The sequence below is a fragment of the Terrapene carolina genome, unplaced genomic scaffold (genome assembly GCF_002925995.2).
Source record: "Terrapene carolina triunguis isolate 2854851 unplaced genomic scaffold, T_m_triunguis-2.0 Scaffold68, whole genome shotgun sequence".
NCBI classification, from domain to species: Eukaryota; Metazoa; Chordata; order Testudines; family Emydidae; genus Terrapene; species Terrapene triunguis.
This window is the reverse complement of record NW_020664419.1, coordinates 16,025,415-16,047,276: the sequence shown is the minus strand read 5'-3', so window position 1 is coordinate 16,047,276 and position 21,862 is coordinate 16,025,415. Positions and strand designations below refer to the sequence as shown.

At 40.8% G+C, this 21,862-nt stretch overlaps 1 protein-coding gene across 1 annotated transcript in view; it reads right to left on the bottom strand.

The window, feature by feature from the left end:
* The window catches only part of HGF (hepatocyte growth factor), a 116,963-nt gene extending 95,394 nt beyond the window's left edge, over positions 1-21,569 (bottom strand). The window contains exon 1 of the mRNA XM_026648899.2: positions 21,496-21,569. Coding sequence (XP_026504684.1) covers positions 21,496-21,569 — 74 coding nt within the window. The remainder of the gene's footprint in view (positions 1-21,495) is intronic.
* Positions 21,570-21,862: the final 293 nt, after the last annotated feature.

Sequence of the window (21,862 nt, the reverse complement as noted above, 5' to 3'; positions counted from 1 at the left end):
TGACAGCTATAGGGTTGGTGCAGGATACTTCTCCAGACCAGGAGGAGACCTGGAAACAGATTATGAGTCTCTGGGATACAGTTTGGTTCCCAATCTGCTCATCCAGTAGCTCAGCTACACACTGCCCCAGACATGGGGCCTGTGGGGGAAAGCCACTGTCCAGCCCTGAGATAACATTAATTTCATGTGGTAGACCTTCATGCCACTTTAAATAATTGTCTTCCTTTACAGGGTTTTTACACCCTTCAGACACTTGCAGATACTTTTGTTCCTGCTTCACTCATTGCTTAGCCAAGCTGCCGATATTTAGTTCTTTTCCTTTCCTAATCATTCAGCCCCTTTAGGTATTTAATACTTTTTTTTTATCATCTCTGAATTCCCTTCATCTTGTCAGCATTCTTCGGCTACTGAGAGTGCCCAGACTGAATGCCCTATTATTCAATTTCCAGAAATGCTTCATGTTAACATGGAACACAGATTAATAGAACCATGAAATTGTCTTTTCCTAGGATTTATGGTGCTGAAATGTTAAATTACCTTTTGCTAGGCACTTCTACGGCTGGGGGGTGGGGAGGTTACCACTCTCTCCTCCTTGTAAAAAATCCACTGTTCACTTTGGAATAATTTACCTAAATGCAGAGGGCTTTTTATATAAGGAATCCAACTAATGAATGACAATGAAAAGGATTCCTTTCTTCTCTCTGGGGAAGAAGAGGAGGTCTGGATTAAGAGACAGTGGAAGGATTTCCTTTATGTAATTAATCTGAAATGCCCAAGGGTTCACAAAATCTGAGAGAGCGAAAAAGGGACAGGTCTGGTAGGACTTAATGAACATCAGCCTCAGAGAGTTTGTGTTGTTGCAGGTCCCAAGTGAGCTCAGGCAAACTCTGGTCATCTTTCAGCCAATTTATAGGAGAATGAGCCAGAAAGGTAATGTTCACCATAGTTTGCAAACTGATTTATACCAGTCAAGTCAAAATGTGAACGTTTCTGTTGACATTGTGTTTAATTGGGCACGGTAATGACTAAAGGCTTTTAAAGGTCACTCTGTCCAGATGTTCAGCTATTAGTCACCATCACCCAACCAACTTTCTACAGTAAATACAGATAAAATAAGGAAACATTGCAACCTTCAACAAGATTAGTCCTCAGGGCTAGAGGGATCGTGCATTTCTGCTTTTTTGCCCTGCTAAATGTAACTCCTCCACAGCAGAGAATCCTACTGGAAGTTAATCTTATTTTACAAAGAAATAGGACCAGTTCTTGCTTTTCTCAAGCAACTAGTTCTCACTTCCATGAGTAGTCATATTGTAGGATTTGGCGCATAGGTAGTATACTCTATTTATTTTATTCTTTCTAAAGTCTTTATTGGAGTGCTGGTTGAGCCACAAAGTTCAGAACCAAAGTCTCCCAAAGCTGTGGCATGTTCAGATAATTTGGTCCCATCCCTCCTATATACCTTTAGCATTACTAATTCTACAGTAGTATGTAGTATTCATCTTTACTGTTGTGCCAGTATGCTTTTAGTAACATTTTGAACTAGGGCTGTCGATTAATTGCAGTTTATTCATACTATTAACTCAAAAATTGATTGCAATTTAAAAAATTAATCGTAATTAATTGTACTGTTAAACAATAGAATACCAACTGACATTTATTAAATATTTTGATTGTTTTTCTACATTTTCAAATATATCAATTTCTATTACAGCACAGAATACAAAGTGTACAGTGCTCACTTTATATTATTTTTTATTTAAAATATTTGCACTGTAAAAATGATAAACAAAATAAATAGTATTTTTCAGTTCACCTCATATAAGTACTGTAGTGCAATCTCTTTATCATGAAAGTGCAACCTACAAATGTAGGTTTTTTTTGTTACATAACTGCACTCAAAAACAAAACAATGTAAAACTTTAGCGCCTACAAGTCCACACAGTCCTACTTCTTGTTCAGCCAATTACTAAGAAAAACAAGTGTGTTTACATTTGCGGGAGATAATGCTGCCCGCTTTTTAATTACAATGTCACCTGAAAGCGAGAACTGTTGTAGCTGGCATCACAAGATATTTACATGCCAGATGCACTTAAGATTCATATGCCTCTTCATGCTTTGGCCATCGTTCCAGAGGACACGCTTCCATGCTGATGCCACTCATTAAAAAAATAATGTGTTAATTAAATTTGTGACTGAATTCCTGGGGGGAGAATTGTATGTCTCCTGCTCTGTTTTACCTGCATTCTTCCATATATTTCATGTTATAGCAGTCTCAGATGATGACCAGCACATGTTGTTCATTTTAAGAAGACGTTCACTACAAATTTGACAAAATGCAAAGAAGGTACCAATGTGAAATTTCTAAAGATAGCTACAGCACTTGACCCAAGATTTAAGAATCTGAAGTGCCTTCCAAAATCTGAGAGGGATGAGGTGTGGAGCATGCTTTCAGAAGTCTTAAAAGAGCAACACTCTGATGCGGACACTATAGAATCCAAACCACCAAAAAAGAAAATCAACCTTCTGCTGGTGGCATCTGACTCAGATAATGAAAATGCACATGTGTCGGTCCGCTCTGCTTTGCATCATTATCGAGCAGAACCTGTCATCAGCATGGAGGCATGTCCCCTGGAATGGTGGTTGAAGCATGAAGGGACATATGAATCTTTAGCACATCTGGCATGTAAATATCTTGTGACACTGGCTACAACAGTATCATCAGAACGCCTGTTCTCACTTTCAGGTGAAACTGTAAAAAAGAAGCAGGCAGCATTATTTTCTGCAAATGTAAATAAACTTGTTTGTCTGAGCGACTGGCTGAACAAGAAGTAGGACTGATTGGACTTGTAGACTCTAAAGTTTTACATTGTTTTATTTTTGAATGCAGGTCTTTTTCTGTACACGATTCTACATTTGTAAGCTCAACTTTCATGATAAAGAGATTGCACTACAGTACTTGTATTAGGTGAATTGAAAAATACTATTTCTTTTGTTTTTTACAGTGCAAATATTTGTAATAAAAAATAAATATAAAGTGAACACTGTACACTTTGTATTCTATGTTGTAATTGAAATCAATATATTTGAAAATATAGAAAACATCCAACAATATTTAAATAAATGGTATTCTATTATTGTTTAACAGTGCGATTAATCACGGTTAATTTTTTTAATCACACGATCAGGCGTGATTTTTTAAATCGCATGACAGCCCTATTTTGAACATTTATATTACATGTCACATTATATAGTAAAAACTCACTAATTTGCACTTTGGTAAACTGCACAATTATAATTAGTACACACACAAATATTCATCTCTCCCCTTATCTCAAAGATTTAATAGTCAAGTCCTGCACTGAGCTATCATATTATTAACATTTCTTAGTCATTACAAAGCACACTACAGTGCCTTTATAGCACACGATGGAATATTATCGCAAATCATTCAAACAAAACTAGTTATCAAAAATAAATGCAACAAGTACATTTTAATGTAGTATTTGGGGGGGGTTATTGCATATGTTCATATATGGTCCAATCCTGAGGGATCTAATTTAATTTAATGTAAATTGGGAGAGTTCAGCACCTCCTAGAAGGTGCTTAGCAGCTTGCAGGATTTAATCAACTGTTATTTATGAAGTAGGTGAAATTACCACTGCTGAATGGAGTGTACTGGAGGAGTCATGGAAAGTTTAGGGATTGTGAGCCAGGTTTTTTTTTTTTTTTTTAGCACTCTAGCTATTTCTTAGAACATACAGGTCTTTTAGAAGTTTTCCATTGTATCCAACTTTTTTACATTATTTTTTTCCTCTCCCACTTTCAGACAAAACATGGATCTCAAAAAGCTCTGAAATGACATTAATTATGACATTGAGGATTCTTCTGCTTTATAGACTTGTTCATTATTCATCATAACTAAAAGCACATAGTTCTATTGCAGGGATCGGCAACCTTTGGCATGCGACCTGCCAGGGTAAGCACCCTGATGGGCCAGGCCGGTTTGTTTACCTGTCCCATCTGCAGGTTTGGCCATTTGTGGCTTCCACTGGCCACGGTTCGCCGCTCCAGGCAGCGGGAAGCAGCGGCCAGCATATCCCTCGGCCTGCGCCGCTTCCCGCAGCCCCCATTGGCCTGGGACACCGAACCGCGGACAGTTGGAGCCGCAATCGGCCGAACCTACGGACACAGCAGATAAACAAACTGGCCCCAAACAAACCTTGGCGGCCGTGTGCCAAAGGTTGCCAATCCTTGAGAACTGTTATGCTAGCCAGAGTGAATATAGTTGATGGCATTGTACCAGGCATCATAGAGTCAAGTTCCCAGATCTGGCTCAATTTTGTGACTTCATGAATCTGTGAGGTAGCCCCGTGGGTGATGCCAGGTAGGGTCAAGTTGTGCACCCCTTCCTGCATCGATGGAGCGTTGAGAGCACAGTGTGCTGGGATGTTGTTGTCCATCCTGGTGAACTGTCCAAAGACTATGCAATGCTGCTTTTGAACTAAGTGAGTGATTGGAGGAAGGCCAGATCTCTGGGAGATTATGGCATTCCACACAAAGTCCAACCACTTTATGGTCAGGGTTTTTTTGCTAACACAACATATGGAATGACTCTAGCCCCTCTAAGTCTGTCTGTAAGAGGTCCAGGTTTCTGACCTATAGAAAGTACATAGGTTTGATATATGCTGAACTTTGTTTCAGGGCAGAGATGTTATTGCATTTGTAGGCAAGACATGGACTTCATGCAGGAGGTGGCAAGACAGAATCATTGCAGTACATCCAGTTTACAACTGGCAGTCATAATCTTGCAATTAAACTATTCAAGAGCCAACCTTGCTGCCACTAAAAATCAATGGCAAAACTCCCATTGACTTTAATGGAATCAAAACTGAGCCCTTTAATTACAACTTCTCATGCTATTCTATGATTCAGTCTTTGGAAAACTACAAAGAAATTCTCACCACTTAGCTAGCTGCTGCAGGCATTGGACTCAAATATCTTAGAAAACCAAAGACATTACTCTTAGGCTGTTTATAATTTATTTTTAGAGGGGGTCTGAATTAAATGAATCAACTATACCACTTCAATTTGTACCTCAAACCCTCTTCTTTTAGACATAAATTAGTTATATTTAGTTGCTCAAAGTGAATGCTTTCCAGCAGAATAGTAATTAGTAACTTAAGATACAGCAGTGCAGTTGTTTGTCATTAAAATCTGTACAATTGCTTCTTTGCAAGTAATTAACATTACCATAGTATAGGGAATACTGGTAGCACCACAGTCATGTTAATTAAGCAAAGGGTGTAATTGCACAGATATTGTTAACTATTCTACACTCACAAAAGTGGTAAGAGAAATTTATTATTTTTTAGGAGGCTATCTACAGTATAACACTTTCCCCTCGCCAAAGGAAAATGATGCTACTGAATCTTCTTGTCTACCCATCTTTGTGATGGTTCAGTCATGCCCCTTATTATTTAGTGCTCAGGTTCCCAAATGAGATAAACAGCATTCTTTAAAAGATATATTGCCAATCTTTACAGTAGAATTCATTTGCTGGAGTGATAAATCTAGAAGCGAGCTCCATGATGCCTGAATACAGTCCCATTTAATCTGGGAACACTGTCACAATTTATGTAATGTGCTGCTCTAAAGGTTAACAAGAAAACATCCAACCTCTTTTTTCAAATGTCAGCCAAATACTTTATAGATTTCTCCCCATCCCCTTCTGTAGCCCATTTAGTCAAATTAGTGCAGCTGTCTAAAAGATCAGATTTAAGGCCTTTGAATGTTCCCTGGAGCTGAGAACAGATGCCTCAGGAGGCTTGCCAGCCAAAAGGTAAGGTGGATTAGTGCAACGTGTTTTCCAAGCACATTGTGTAGACAGAAGTGACAGGTGGGAAGGTAAAGGTCCAGTCGGTCTATTGAGAGATCTCAAATGCCTGGAAACAAATTTACCAATTGCTAACAGGCTACAACACAAAGGGCAACACTGCCCTTTATTTATAGGCACTGCAGGTAGCGGACCAGGTCCGGCCACATGTTGGTTTCCAAAGTGATATAAATGGAGTGTGGCAGCTTGACTCAGAGTTACCAATGATACTGCAATGCAAGGAGCACACTTTGCAAAAGAGCAGCATGAGCCTCTGGCCAACTCATGCTGCAGATGACATGACTGCTAACCAGAGGGGGGATTGTTCTATGCCCTCTTGAGGCTTTAGTTTGCTAGCTAGTTCAGGGCATCTTCCCTAACACTCCCTTAAGATCTAAACTGGAATCCTGCCCTGTTCCTTGGGCACAGTAATTGGAGGCTTCATTTCCCCTCTTCCACCACTAGCAGAGCCACTCAGCACAGATAAGGTCTTCCGCTAAACCATCTATAAAGCAGTCAAGAAGCACTGCAGGAGAGGTCATAAGATGTTTCTTCTGCCCCTTGCTTGCCCTCCACCATTGCTCATCGCATCAGTAGTCCCTGTGAGAAGGATTCCTCCCTCAGTGAGCAAATCACCTGAAAGGGAGGTGGGAGGGGGAGCATGGCCCAGCCTTCTCACACTAGCCCTCAGAATGGGGTCAGCGCACTAGGGAGGAATAATGTACCTATTCCCTCACTAACTAGCTTAAGTACTGGTATGGCTTCCATCATCATGAGCACCTCACAGTGTATTTTCCCTCACAACGCCCCCTGTGAGGTAGGGATGTGGTATGAGCCACGTTTTACAGATGGGTAGCTCATGTACATAGACTAAGGGCCAGATTTTTTTCCATTTTAAGATATTTAGATGCCTAAAGATGCAGACAGACTACTAGGTGCTTTTGAAAATCCAAATAGGTGTCTATCTGTAGGCACATAGGGCCAGATTTTTAAAGTTATTAAGTAGTCACAGTCAGACAGAAAGGAGCTGGGAATTGAACCCTGCTCTCTTGAGCCCTCGACTCGTGCCTTAATCAAAGGGCTGTCCATCCTCTTAGATACACCAAGAAGTCCTAGAGGTACAATCCTGAGAGGCAACGTGTGTGGTGCAAGCTCCACACCATCCTTTTGGCAGGTCTATCTGCAAATCACACACTCCAGCTCATTGTGAATTCCTAAAGGTGCTAACTAACCACTGCAATTGAAGAAAATGGCAATGTGGTGAGGATGTTGAGGAAGATCTGAATCCCACTAGTACACAAACCTTAGCAGTGTATCTTTAGGGCCTGGTAGGGGTACTACTAACTAAGATCCAGCTTTCTTACAAATGCTGGTCCATTCTCTCATTTGTGCACATGCATGAAACCCATTAACATTATGGGAGATAGTGATGTGTCAAAGATAGAATGTGCCCTATTTTGAGGCCAGTCCTGAAACCGTGGTGCTGGCTTGTCTCCAGTTAGGATGACCAGACAGAAAATGTGAAAAATCAGGACAGGGGGTGGGGGTAATAGGAGCCTATATAAGAAAAAGACCCCAAAATCGGGACTGTCCCTATAAAATTGGGACATCTGGTCACCCTATCTCCACTGGCTATTATGCATGTATAAAAGACTGAAGATAACATTTTCAAAAGTGCTTAAATGACCTAGGAGCCAAAGTCCCGCTGAAAAGCCATGTGATTTAGATGCCTAAGAAAAACAGGCACTTTAGAAAATTTTACCCTGAACGATTTATATAATTATTGGTATTTAATGAGCAACTATTTATTACAATATGAAGATCAAGATAGAGTAGCCACCATCAAAAAGTGAACAATTATGTCTAGTTACTGCACTATACAGAGATACCATAGTTTCTAACTATAGCCAGACTATTACATGGTAGTCTCTACCACAGAGTTTCATTATATATCATAAAAAAATGGCGAGACAGATCAGGTATATCTATAAGACAAATTGCACTGATCACTCCTCACCTTCACTTTGCCCACCAATCTCTCTACCAAGTCTAATTCTAACCGTCCAAACACCAGAAGAAGTGCGGTTGCTTGGGGAAGCTCTGTGTGTGTGTGTATATATATATATGAATGCGCATACACACCTTTCAGAATTCAGGTAATAGAAAAACTGCAGAAGTGTTACAGCCATAGATCTGAAACACATTTTAAACCTATGGTAAGTTTAAGTGGATTTAAAGTTTACTTAAAATACCTAGAACAACTTTCTCTGGTCCATTTTCTGCTAACTAGTTTGCTTTAGGGACCAATATATAAAACAGATATTTTATTAAATTAAAACAGAAAGAGTCTGTGTTTGTGTATATATTGGCAAGTTGGTTCTTGGCCTAAATCCTTGCATGAATTCCCTATTTACATTCAGTAAAAATAATCTAAATTACGTTTATAATATGGTCAATTATAGGCATAAAGGTAGATTTCTATATATGCCGATAAGACATTTATGAATAGAAAATGTTTAAGCTACCACGAGAAGAATGGGATCATAATTTGGCACAGTTATATTTTAAAGACGTAATCACCTTAAAGTTCTTTAAAAGTTATCTTTTTAAAATATAAAGTTTTTCTTCAAATTCCAGATTAGCAAAATAAATCACAGCTATGGCTTACTATAGGTTCTGACCTACTATGGGCTCTCTTTTGCAAATTTCTGAATTCAAGAACCTAATTTACTAGAATTTTTCATCAGTTTTTCATTTGTGCTGTAAAATTATCAACTACAGTATTATTGGGAAAAGGGGGGAAGCAAAGTCAGTGGTGTTTAAGATTTACTGAGCTTTACAAATGGGGCTTTCAAGCACTTGGGGTTTCATAAGCATTGTGAAACCTCCCACCCACCCCATAATTAAACTAGTATTTGTTTTTATGGAGTTTAAATTAAAAACATGTTTCTCCAACCTAAAGGGATGCCTGAGTCAAGCAAACAGAAATCTTAAAAGACAAACTTGTATGATGTTACTTCTCCTTTTAAAACTTTAGGTCACAATGGGAGTTTTGCACTTGACTTCACTGGGGTGAGGCTTTCTCTATAAGGAATTAGACCAAACTTTCTAAAAGTAGCATTGATTTTGAGTGGTCTCTGTCTTGGGGCACCCAGCGTGAGATACCTTGGGTCTGATTTTTCAGAGATACTGAGCTTTCAAAACCCCTGAAATCAAATAGAGTTACAGGAGCTCAGCACCTCTCTAAAACACACCCAAGCTGTCTCACATTGGACACCCACATCATTGCAATACCAAAAATCAACAGCCACTTTTGGAAATTTTAGCATCATTTCTTAAAATAGAGATTGAAAGAATTTGCTGTGTATATAGAAAGTGTCATTATTGTTATTAAAATTAGCTCTGTGGAATACAGAAAGAGCAGAAGTGAAATTTGGCAAGCGATGGGGATCATGAAAAATAGCAGTTCTTTGCATTGCCTAAACCTGGCTTCTGTAACTCGTGATCCCTAACGTATGGGCATATTGGAAAAGAGAAGCCAGGCAAGTGGGATACTTAGTTTCCATCAAAGAGATATTAAGAGTCTAAAACTCTAGACAACAAAAGTGACACATTTATAGCAATTGTGTAGGAGCGGTAGGAAGAATGAATGTGTTTAAAGGGCACAGTTAAATTTAGATTGGCAGTTTCATTCTGTTTAAACAATTTCCTCCTCACAAACTGTAATTATTTTTCCTGAGCTCAAGTGCTTACCACATTGCCATCAATCATCAGCAAGAAAAGTCTATACGAAGATCTTCTGAAGATGGCAATAAAAAAACAATCCTTGTGCAATGAGTGCTCGATCCGAGAAAGTGTTAATTGCAAGGTGTGGAATCACTGCTACTTCCGCAGACTGCAGTGGATGCTAAGCAGTTCGCAGGATTGACCCTTGAGTTTCCGTTTACATTCCTGGGGCCGGTTTGCCAACTTCTGTGGAGAAACTTGTAAGAAGGGGGAAAAGGAGAAGGAAAAGTCTGAGGTTGAATTCATGGAGTTTGCTATGAACTGTCCCCTCAAGGGAGTGGAAGGAAGTCTTCAGATCTCACAGAAATAGAGGGAAGAGCACCCCAGTATTCACTGGGAGCTGTCCATGCTGCCGCAGTGTGGCTCTCTCCCATTGGGGGCATGGAATATAAACCATGGTGGGTAGCTGATCCAGCTCCTGGCCATATTATCACCTTCCCGGAGTTCCACATGGAAATTTGAGTTGTCCATGCAGATGCTGTAGCCTTCTGCCCTCTTTTGCTTCCAGCCTCATCTTCTCCCCACCAAAATTCAGAGGAAGGCTGTATGCACGAAGCAAGCAGAGGTGGCTGGATGGTGTAGTGGAGATATAACTCCTGCCTCTGCATTGAATGCTCCCTCCCCATATGGCTCTTCAAAGGGTGATCTGGACCAGACAGACACTGATATAACCTGTAGGCTAAAGAGGCAAGAGTACATAGCAACTTTAGATAATACAAAGCCAGGCTAATGCAAAGGGATAGAATTATCAGTGCTTTATCTCATTTATTTTCCTGAATATATTTCTGCAGGAATACTGTGACTGTTATAGTTAAGGATTCAAAATGATTTCTTTTATGAAAGTCTTCTTCCCAGCTGATCATAACTTAGTGAAATTCTCGCTCAATTTTCCAAGCTTGGTCTTTGTTCAAAAGTAAGTTTTTATGGAATGTTTGAGTAAAACTTGAGTAGTTCTTGGGTGGAGAATGTAAAAATATAGTTTTGGGTTTTTGGGGTTTTTTTTTTGTTCATTATTAAAAGAATAAAAAACCCTAAACTTGAGATTTTTTAAAATAAAAGCCCAAGAGAATAGCTGAGGTTTCAATGTGGCATGGAAATAGCCTTCACTGTGGTGCAATGGACAGTTCTGTTCCAGACAAAACCAGTTATGCTCATTTGAAAAAATCACATGAGGAGCCCTCATAGGAAAGGGGTGTTTTATTTTTGGTTTTGGTTAACTGGTTAAAGGCTTGATTCAGCTTCTACTGTATTTTATACAACCTTAAATACACTTGTGGAGGGTTTAGGAGAATGATGTATTAGCTATTCTCTGTATGCCAGCTCATGGAAAGTACCCAGCAAGCCAAACTAATGCCTCATTTGCAGCACGTAACAATGTAAAGTAATAATTTAGAATTAAATTACAACATTAACTCTTTAAATTACCATCTCGTTATGAGCAGTGCTTCAGTCATACATTTTACTGTAAATACACTGTTCCTATTTAATACAGTTAGATATTTTGTACTTGGAAACACAAGGTTTTTATGCCATCTCACTGAAAAATTCCATTTTCAATTTATTTATACAGCTTTTGAGGTATAATGATAATTATCAAATCTAATGTGTGGAACTATACATTTTGAACACAAAGTCTAATTCATTTGTCTCTGGAAAAAAACTTTTTAAAAACAGTTTTTGAAAAAATATTTTAATGTACATTCAGTACTCAGAGAAAGTAGAAGCTGAATTTTTAAAGTCGCTTGAGAGCAGATCACAGGAAAAATACAAATCAGTTTGACTCGTCTCTTCTGTAGATATCTATCAAGAAATATTTTGAAAGAGGCACTATTAAGAGTGCATTTATTTTCCTTTGAGTGAAATACTACTATAATAAACGTGCATATATCTACAAAGGGAAAGACTCCTGTTAAATTTATAGTACATGGAGCCTAAGATATTGAGTAGAGAGATAGGAACTTATATGAAAAGAAAATCACTAAATATATATTGGACTGTGATGAAAATGAAATTAGTGTAAGATTTTAGTGGGAAATCATATTATATTGTATCTGAGAATTATGTGGTCATCTACTAGACTGTAATATAATCGTATAAATGGGCAGAGGTAAGGTTGTGAGCACAACCCTAATTTTGGCATTTCCAATGTAATTATGCAAGCTTTATTTTCTATTATGTGTTACATATAATAACTATATCTATATGCATTTGTGTGTGCATGTGCCTTCAGGCTGGGTGTTTCAAAGATACCAAAGGAAGTTAGGTGGTGGCACACAACCCCCACTGAATTTCCCTTTGGCACCTTCGAAAATCCGAGAGGAAAACTGAAAAAGACCATCCCTCTAATGAGTCTTCTTGAAGACAGATAGGCATGTTGTCCCATAAGGATATCGTAAGATGTCATACCTGTTACTATTGTCACACTATCAGAAACTGATCCTTTGACTCAGTTATCGCCTTGGCAATACAATTAAAACATATCAGCAATTCTGAGATACAAAAGACACAATGTTGTAGTTGGAATTATTTCAAGTAAAATAACATGAAACCATTCAGTGGACCGAAGGCTTGAGTAGCTGGACCTGATTCTGATCTCAATTACACTGCTGTAAATCAAGAATAACTTCAGTGAAGCTAATGGAATAACTTCACTCCACAAGACAGTCTCCAACAGATACCAAAAAGAACTACACACCTCTGTGACACAGCAGCCTGTGGGTGGTTCAACAGCTTCTATCAGGCCTGACACACTACACCATAGTATTTATCTATAAAGAGTGTCTTGTAAGGTATCAAATAAAAGCCACGAACACATTGGTCATTAATATCATTTTGACATGTATATATTAACACTATGAGGAATTATGGATACTTACTGTTTTCTTCCAGACACGAGGGAAGGTAGTTATTAATGTAAATTAGGCATTGTGAAATAAACACAAAGGAAGCCACATTTACATGTAAGTCAACCGGAAAAGTTGAGTGGCGGATGTGAAATCAGAATGGGAAGACACTGGAGTCTGAATGCCTTCCTGACTCTGGAAATAAAGACCGCAAACTATGAGAAATATAAGGAGAACCAAAGGGACACTTCATTGTCCATCTTTGAGAGAGCAAAAAGGTCAGGTTTTTTTGTATCCATGAAAGCTGGCTTCTAGCTAAGGGGTCTAGAGATGCTGGGAGGCTGCTTTAGGTGAGAAACTTAACTTTAGCAAGCTAAAAGCTTTGTCTAACTTACGTCTAGTGTCTCCTAGAAGCATGCTATACTTTTCTTTTATTTGTAACCATATCTGTTTCTACTGCCTTTATTCAGTGTCATTTGAATCTCTTTGTTGATAAAATTCTCCTTTATTTTATCATGTGTGAATTCTGAGTTGAATCACGTAAACTGATGAGTACATTCTCTTTGGAAGTAGTGGACTTGGTAATTACTGTGAGCATCCAGTGACAGGGGCTGGATACCACAGGAGAATGCTCTTCAAAGAGGCTCAGAGTCCTGAGATGTTTGTCTGGGGTGGGCTTACAGACCGGGGTGACAGGGAGCTGTCACCCGGTTTAGCTCCAGCAAGTCTCTCTTTTGCTAAGGCAAAGGGGTAAAAATGTCACCCATAGTTCTGGGCGCTCCAAGAAAGTGTCACAACTTCAGCTTCATCTAACTCATGCTCTCATGCTCAACCTTAATGGTGACGTTAAGACGGATTAACATTCCAAATGAAGAGACGATGTAGCGGCAAGAATTGCTACAATGTGGTTACAAGAGAGCAGGTGGTCACCATTAAGGTTTTGGATATTGAGCAAGTTGGATGAAGCTGGGATGTGTGTTGCTTTTCAGTATCTCTTGGCCATGGAAGTGAATGTCTTATGGAATTTCAGAGTATGTTAATGACAGCATTTTAGGTGATGTTAAGGTGGGCAAGAATGCTGGAGGCTTTTCCCTTAACTTATTTCCATGCTTTTAAGGGCTTGTTGGGGGTCGGTATGTCTTGTTGAAAACTTAACTGCCACAAAACAAGGCTTTTGTGTTAATAATAATGTTTCATCATGCCAAAAATCATTGAATGAGGAGATTACAATTTTACATTGATTTGCGTCTTCACCATTACAAGTGAAATTCCATCCCCAGTGATCAATGGCAAAACCCCATTGCCTTGAATGGGCCAGGAATTTACCGTAAAAATATAGCTAAATTATTTGGAGTATTAAGACTGTAGGGGTTTTTTTTTTCTGATTTCAGAACTGTAATGGTGACATAGGATAACATTTGAGCCATATCTGGGATAGATGCCAATAACATAAGAGGACAAATCTTGCTAGCCTTTATTCACGTGAGCTGTCCTAATGAAATCATCTGTAAGGCAAGCAGGACTTGACCCTAGATTAAGACTTGGTCATTAAAAACAGAAGTAGTCTTAGCTCATAAGCAAAATACTCTGTGCATGTTCAAGGAAAATATTGGAACCATTTCCAAAATTAGATTTGTCTGGGGACAGGGACTCAGCAAATGCTCTGTTGTGTTACACAATCATATTGTGCTTCAATAAAGTATGCCCCTTTTCACCCTGCGATCTGAATAGCATTAGTAGTAATTCTGTTTAATTGTAGCCAGCAAAGTGCCAGCACAGTTACCCTGAACTCCACAGAAATATATATTTTACTTGGAGAATGAACCAATCTAAGTAAACAGTACACATGCTACTCCTCTTTCTATAGCAAGGTTTTATAATATGCTTCCCAGACCAAAAATCCCTTCTCACATTGGTCAGGGAAACACAGTTGGGCCAGGCTAGCAACAAGTTTGTTTAAACGCGTTTGTTGTTTGCCCAGTTTTGTTTCCACTGACTAGGACTGCAAAAAACATACAGATCTGTATGCAGTCTAGGCAGTTTTTGCATTATTCATAATTGTAAAGTTGGCCCTTGCCATCCTATAGCAGTGTGCTCCAGTGTTCTAGAAAGGGTATGGCTGTAATGTTCAGGTTGGAAACCGATGTTTTTAGTTCTCTGTTCTTTTTTTTTTTTTTTTTATTTAGGTGATTATGGCATTCTTTTACTGTTAAAAAAAAAATGACATGCTGAGTAAAAACAAAGACAGCTAATGAAAGAGATGAGTTTGAGGCCACCCATTTAAAGAAAATCATCAGAGAAATAAAAGTAATAGAATTTAGATTGGCGTCTTCCCTTTTAATTTTCCCCATGACAGGGTACTTTATGAGTCATCTCTCAAAGGGTCAGTGCTGCTGGCAGGCCAGATTGATCAGCCACTTTACTTCTCCTGAGGGCCACAGAAAACAGGATCATGCTTTGTTTTGTTTTTTAATATTGGAGAGCAGAACTTGTAGCAGATGCAAACAATAGGAGCAAAGGCGCACAGCGCACCATGACTCCAACTATGCTTTTTTTTTTATGGGAAAAAACACCAGTCTAGGAAAATAAGGATCAGAATTCTAATTTCCTTTTTTTCTCCCCTCTCTCCTTTTAATATATATTGCAAGATCTATGATTCGTGCAAGTGAATTTTATTAGAGAGGTTTCCTGCTTGGTGGGTTAGCACCACAAAAATGATTAAATAAGGTCTTCAACCAGCATGTTCCCTTCGTATATACCTAACTTTAAGCATGTGAGTAGTCCCAGCAAAGTCAGTGGAACTACTCCTGCTCAAACTTGGGCACATGCTTAAGTACCTTACCGGACAAGGCCATACACTTTACATTGAAGTCTCCTGGAAAGCCAAAATGAACCTGTATTGACTTATAATGTGTCACATTATTAGTATTGAGTATCACCTACAGGCATCAACCAAAATTGGGATGCCATTGTGCTAGGCAGTGTACAAACACAGTGAGAGACAGTCCCTGTTCTGAAGAGCTACAGGAGGGGAAACAGAGTCATTGAGATTTGCTCAAGATTGCACAGCTGGTAGTGACAGAGCCTGGAAGAGAACACAGACCTCTGAGCCCCACTGTAGTGTCCTACCACTAGTCCACACCGTCTCTCATACAAAGTAAAGTTACACTTGGCTGCACATTTCTTTTTACATATTAAAGCAGCTAGACTCGAGGACTTTTCAATAAAAAGTGATAACTAATAATGTTTAACACTTACTTCATGTTTGATATCTTTAGAGTCCTGTATAAACACTGATGCAATGATTAATAATCCTCACACTGATAGTAGCAATTACTCCAAGTTCTTTATCACTAATCCTCTGATTGATCAGAACCCTCAAGAAACAGTACTGATGTCTATTGAAGATGAGAGGAGAGCTACTAAATTTGGATTGATCTTCTATAGGTTCTTGGTTCTGTGTTTATTTTAAAATTCCGTTTCTTGTTCCTGGTTCTTAGTTTTTATTACTCGGGGAGGCACTAGTTTTCTTGGGATTCAGGCTGTACTTCACGAAATGGTTTGTTTCTAAAAGAAAGGAATGCTTTCAGCAATCCAAGTCTATGCTAAATCTGTATCTTTAGGGTATGTCTACACAGCAAAGAATAACCCACGGAGGGCTCATGCCAGCCGACTCGAGCTCACGGGGCTTAGGCTGCAGGGCTGTTTCATTGCTATGTAGACTTCCGGGCTCAGGCTGGAGCCCAGATTCTACGACCCTACAAGGTGGCAGTGTCCCAGAGCCGAGGCTCCAGCCCGAGCCTCGACATCCACAGTAATGAAACAGCCCAGCAGCCCAAGCCCCTGCAGGCCCGAGTCACCTGGCACAGGCCAGCTGCAGGTTTTTCTTTGCTGTGTAGACATACACTTTGAGGCCTGATTCAAAGCCCACTGAAGTTAATGTTAAGACTCACACTGACTTAATACAATTTGGATCAGGCCATTGGTATATTGTGGACCTGATATTTTACCCCTATGTTAATATCAGGCCTTCCTTTTTGGACCTACAATTCTGTGAGTTCAAAAAATTATGGCTGTCATTTTAGACCTGCAATTATCAAAGAGGTGCAGGTTAAGTCATCTAGATATCTAAGCAGCTGACTTGCAGGTACAAATATGGGCAGAGACATCCACAGATAGAGGCCAATGGTTTTTTTAAAAAAATCAATCCTTCTATGAATGTTTTATCACCCTACAAAAGCTTGGCTCAGATTCAACACAAAGTTTTCAGTTGAATACTCTGTTTTTAACCTAGCTTTACAACAGGGTTTTCAGGGCTTGGCATTTTAAAATATTATCTGGCATTGTGGCATTCCCGTACCTTTCCCCCTCAAGTATCAATTTTACTCAGTTACATGAAGCACATAAGCAGCAATTCGACAATTCTCATCTACAACAACATTCTAGTCTCACTGTGGTCATGCTTAATTAATAGAGTGAGAGGGAGTCTAAAAGACAAATGCTAAGAAATATAGAAAGGCAGAAGTTCAGTGGGAATTGGGTGAATACCCCTGGCTAGATGGTACCTGAATGGCACAGCTCTCTGGTAGGAGCCCACATTGCAGCAAGAGCCTCTTGGAAGAATTCTGGCTGACTCAGGACCCCTCCTGTGACTTTAGGAAGTCTGTGTTGCAATGAGACTCCAGCAACCATTGAAAAGGTTATAGTACAGGGGTGGGCAACCTCTGGCACGCGGCTCGCCAGGGTAAGCACCCTGGTGGGCTGGGCCAGTTTGTTTACCTGCTGCGTCCGGAGGGTTCGGCTGATTGCGGCTCCCACTGGCCGCAGTTCACCGCTCCAGGCCAATGGGGGCGGCGGGAAGCCGCAGCCAGTACATCCCTCGGCTCGCGCTGCTTCCCGCAGCCCCCATTGGCCTGGAGCGGCGAACCACTGCCAGTGGGGGGCCGCGATCGGCTGAACCTGCGGACGCGGCAGGTAAACAAACTGGCCCGGCCCGCCAGGGTGCTTACCCTGGCGAGCCACGTGCCAGAGGTTGCTGACCCCTGATCTACACTGTGGCCTGGTGATCAGGGGATGGAGTCTTGTGCCAGCGCCTCACCTTGTGAACCTAAATAAAGTCAGCCAAAATCTGACCCTAGGGATAAAATCCTGGCCCTGCTGAAGTAAATGGGAGTTTTGCCATTGACTTTAATGCGGGCCAAGATTTCACTCTGTGTGCAGCAAGTCTGACTTTTTTCCTCTATCACTTTTCCATCTTTTTGTCTTGTTTTTTTTCCCCTATTTTAGCCTCAGACCCTACCCCATTTACACTGATGTTTGCTATGTTAGTCGTCCAGTCACTGCTAACTTTTTGATGAAAATGGAAACAAAAAAGGCATTTAATGCTTTAGCCATGTGTTTTCTGTTATTGTCTTTCCTTCCTCATTGAGTAAGGGCCTATCCTGTCCTTGGTCTTCCCTTTGCTTCTCATGTGAAGCACTGGGGTTACCTAGGGAGGTGGTAGAATCTCCATTCTTAGAGGTTTTTAAGGCCTGACTTGACAAAGCCCTGGCTGGGATGATTTAGTTGGTGTTGGTCCTGCTTTGAGCAGGGGATTGGACTACATGATCTCCTGAGGTCTCTTCCAACCCTAATCTTCTATGATTCTATGTATTTGTAAAAGGCTTTCTTGTTACCTTTATTATCCTGAGGTACTTTAATCTTATTGTGGCCTTTCTAATTTTGTCCCTATATACTTGTGGGGTTTTATATATATGTATTAATCCTTTGTAATTTGACCTAGTTTCCACTTTCTGTAGAACTCTTTTTTGAGTTCCAGGTCACTGAAGATCTCCTGGCTAAGCCAGGGTGGTCTCTTACCATACTTCCTATCTTTCCTACTCATTGGGATGGTTTGCTCTTGGGCTTTTACTAATGTCTCTTTAAAAAACTGCCAACTCTCCTGAACACTTTTTTCCCTAAGATTTGCTTCCCATGGAATCTTATCTACCAGTTCTTTGTGTTTGCTAAAGTCTGCCTTCTTGAAATCCATTGTCTTTATTCTGCTGTTTTCCCTCCTACCATTCCTTAGAGTCATCAACTCTGTCATTTCATGATCACTTTCACCGAACCTGCCTTCCACCTTTAAATTCTAAATTAGTTCCTCCCTATTTGTCAGAATCAAATCCAGAATAGCCTTTCCCCTAGTCATTTTCTCCACCTCCTGTAATAAAAAGTGGTCTCCAATGCATTCCAAAAACTTCTTGGATAATCTGTTCCCGGTTGTATTATTTTCCTAACAGATGTCTGGGTAGTTGAAGTGTTACATCACCACCAAGTCCTGTATTCTGGATGATTTTGTTAGTAGTTTTTAAAAACAACCTCATCCACCTCTTCTTCCTGATTAGGTGGTCTATAGCGGACACCTACCATGACATCATCCTTGTTTTTTAGCCCTTTTATCCTTACCCAGAGACTTTCAACAGGGCTGCCTTCCACTACTATCTCAACCTCAGTGCAGATGTATACATCTTTGATGTACAAGGCAACACCTCCTCCTTTTCCCCTGCCTGTCCTTCCTGAACAAGCTGTACCCTTCTATATTAATATTCCAGTGGTGTGAATTATCCCACCAAGTTTCTGTCATAATTATCTCATAATTGTGATTATTCACTAGTATTTCTAGTTCTCCTGTTTATTCCTGATATTTCTTGGATTAGTATACAGACATCTAAGATGTTTATTAGATTTCCCCACTATATTCCCTCTTGTCTCTCCTTTGCTGAAAACCACAGAATAGGACAGTAGAACAATGCAGGGTTAGGACTTAGGACTCTCCTACTTCTTCATAAGTTCTCAGTTACCCGGCTTCCATATGGTCACGCTTGAAAAAAATGTGATATATTGGCTTGACATTTGGATGCAACCCATTGACTATCATTCCTCATCCAGCTCCAAGAAAGATGGAAACCCATAAAGCAAGATATGTGAAATGGTTATAATTTATGTTCTTCTGTAGCCACTGGCTTGCTGTTGGCATCACTCAGTTTAAAAGATCAAGGTTCAAGAGTCTATTTTTAAATTGCAGTTAGTTATTCTTTATTTCATTCAGGAGCATCCAGCTTATCATTGCTTTTGAGATTTACAACTGTTCCTTTCATTGTCAGCTTGCTAATAGGCAGTAGTGAAACTCTTGGGACCCGGCGTAGGAAATTTGAGCAGTAAGTAATTGTTACAGCTGGATTCATGTTCCACTTCAGAAGCTTCTTAACAGCATTCTCAGATGTGGGAATAATCCATTAGCAACCCAAGGGGATTGCTCACTGGCCACAAATGTTATCTTCATGAGATGATGCTATCCAGCCCCCTGCCCATGCATATTGGGGTAAGAAACCATGAAGTAGAGAGTAGCTGTAGACCAAAGCAATGGTGCACAGGACAGGAAAAGTAAACTATTAAGCAGATATTAATATTAAATAACTATGATCACAAATCCGTTGCAATCTGATGAGTGTCTGCTGCTCTGTATGAAGCATGTGTGGTGGGTTCTGTCCTATATTCCTTCCCCACTCCCCAGGTCACTGACTGGACTGTTTACAACTGCTGGATTAACTTCCTCACCGCAGCCCTGCTGCTGGATCAGCTGTACCCAGCTTCCAGATCTATCCCTGGAGGTTCCGTCTTCTTTCTCTTGCTGCCTCTGATATCTTTTTTGGATGGTTCAATATCACTTCAAGCTTAACACAGCCAAGACTAAACCATCATCATTCCTCCTTCAAACTCCCTCCATTATCAATTATGGCTAACAATGTCACCATCCTCCTTGTCAGCCAGGCCTGTAGCCTAGGAGATCATCTTTAACTCCTCTCCTTGTCCTTCCACACCCAGGCTGTAGCCAAATCCTGCTGGTTTTTTCCTCCACAACATTTCTAAACTCTGTCCCCTTCCTTTTTGTCCCAAAGGACAAATCTCTCACCTCAGCTATCACAGTGGTCTTGTCAATATTAACCTAGCTCCTTTCCAGTTAAATGCTTCCAAAATACTGCTGCAAAAATCGTCCCTCTTCCCTGGTGCTTTAGCCATGTCTCTCCAGCATCAAATTCGAACTTCTTGTTATTCCAGTCTGTCGGGGGGCTGGTACACCCTGTCACCCTTTAGGGGTGAGGGAGAGGGGCGTCACATGCCTGTGGCCTAGTAACCAGAGTCAACAGTTCATCCTTTACTCTCAGGGCAGTGAAGCCTAGCGGCAAGAGTCAATAGCGCAGCCCTTGGTATCAGGGCAGTGCGGCCTAGCGGCAAGAATCAATAGAGCAACCCCTGCCATCAGGGCAGTGCGGCCTAGTGCCCAGGGTCAATAGCACAGCCCCGCTATTAGGGCAGTGCAGCCTAGCGGCAAGAGTCAATAGTTCAGCCCTTGCAATTAGGCAGTGCAGCCTAGTGGCCAGAGTCGGTAGTACTGGTGAGTTGGGCCATCACCCCGGGGTGGGTGGTGGCAGGAGTTGGGGGACCCGGGCCCTTCCTCTCCACTGGGTCCCAACAAAGGGCCCTGTTGATGGCGGGGTAGCCCGCCACCAGCTCAGTGGAGCTTCTACCGAAACATGCCAAGCTGGTCTCTGGTTCTATGACCTATTCTCTGCAAAGTTTCCCTGGGTCACTTCCTACCCGATTCTCTGCAGTTTGCCGTCTCTGGGTTCCCACGGTGTCTCCACTCTCTGCGGTATCTTGAGCTTGAGGGTTGGGGTTTACCTCTGGCTGCCTTGCCTCTGCATCCTGGAATGCAGGCGGTCCTCCCACCGGAGCCAGCAGCTCAACTCTTTCCTCGCCAGCGGTCAACCCAGACTGAGTAGCTCTGTTTCCTTTTATACCCTGTCTCCAACTGGAGCATGCCCAGCAGGGCCGAGGGGTTGTGGCCTCTTCGTCCCAAAGAGAAGGATTAACCCCTGCTACACCAGTGCAGGGCTGGTACACCCTGTCACATAGTTCCTATATGACACAGCCCCTGCCAACATCTCTGACCTCGCCTCCTTTCCTGTTCCTTCCCTGTTAGTCATACCAGCCTCAATTTTCTTTTCATCTTCTACTTCCACCATTGTCTCTGCACTTTCTTCTACCAGTATGTTGCCGCCTCACCACATTCAAATCTGTCCTAGAAACTTACTGCTTCCATCTCACCTGAAAAAGTGAGTGGAGCCTGAGGAGAGATAACTTTTAAAAAATGACAGCGAAAAGGCAGAGGAGACGTTATAGGATCATTCCAATATGCTGAGTAACCGTGTGATCTCACTGTCATGAGGTTTGTTGACAATCTTTGCAGAGAGCATAGGGACTGAATAGGCCATGGAGAGTGAAGTACCCCTGTCATAACTATAAAGGGAAGGGTAAC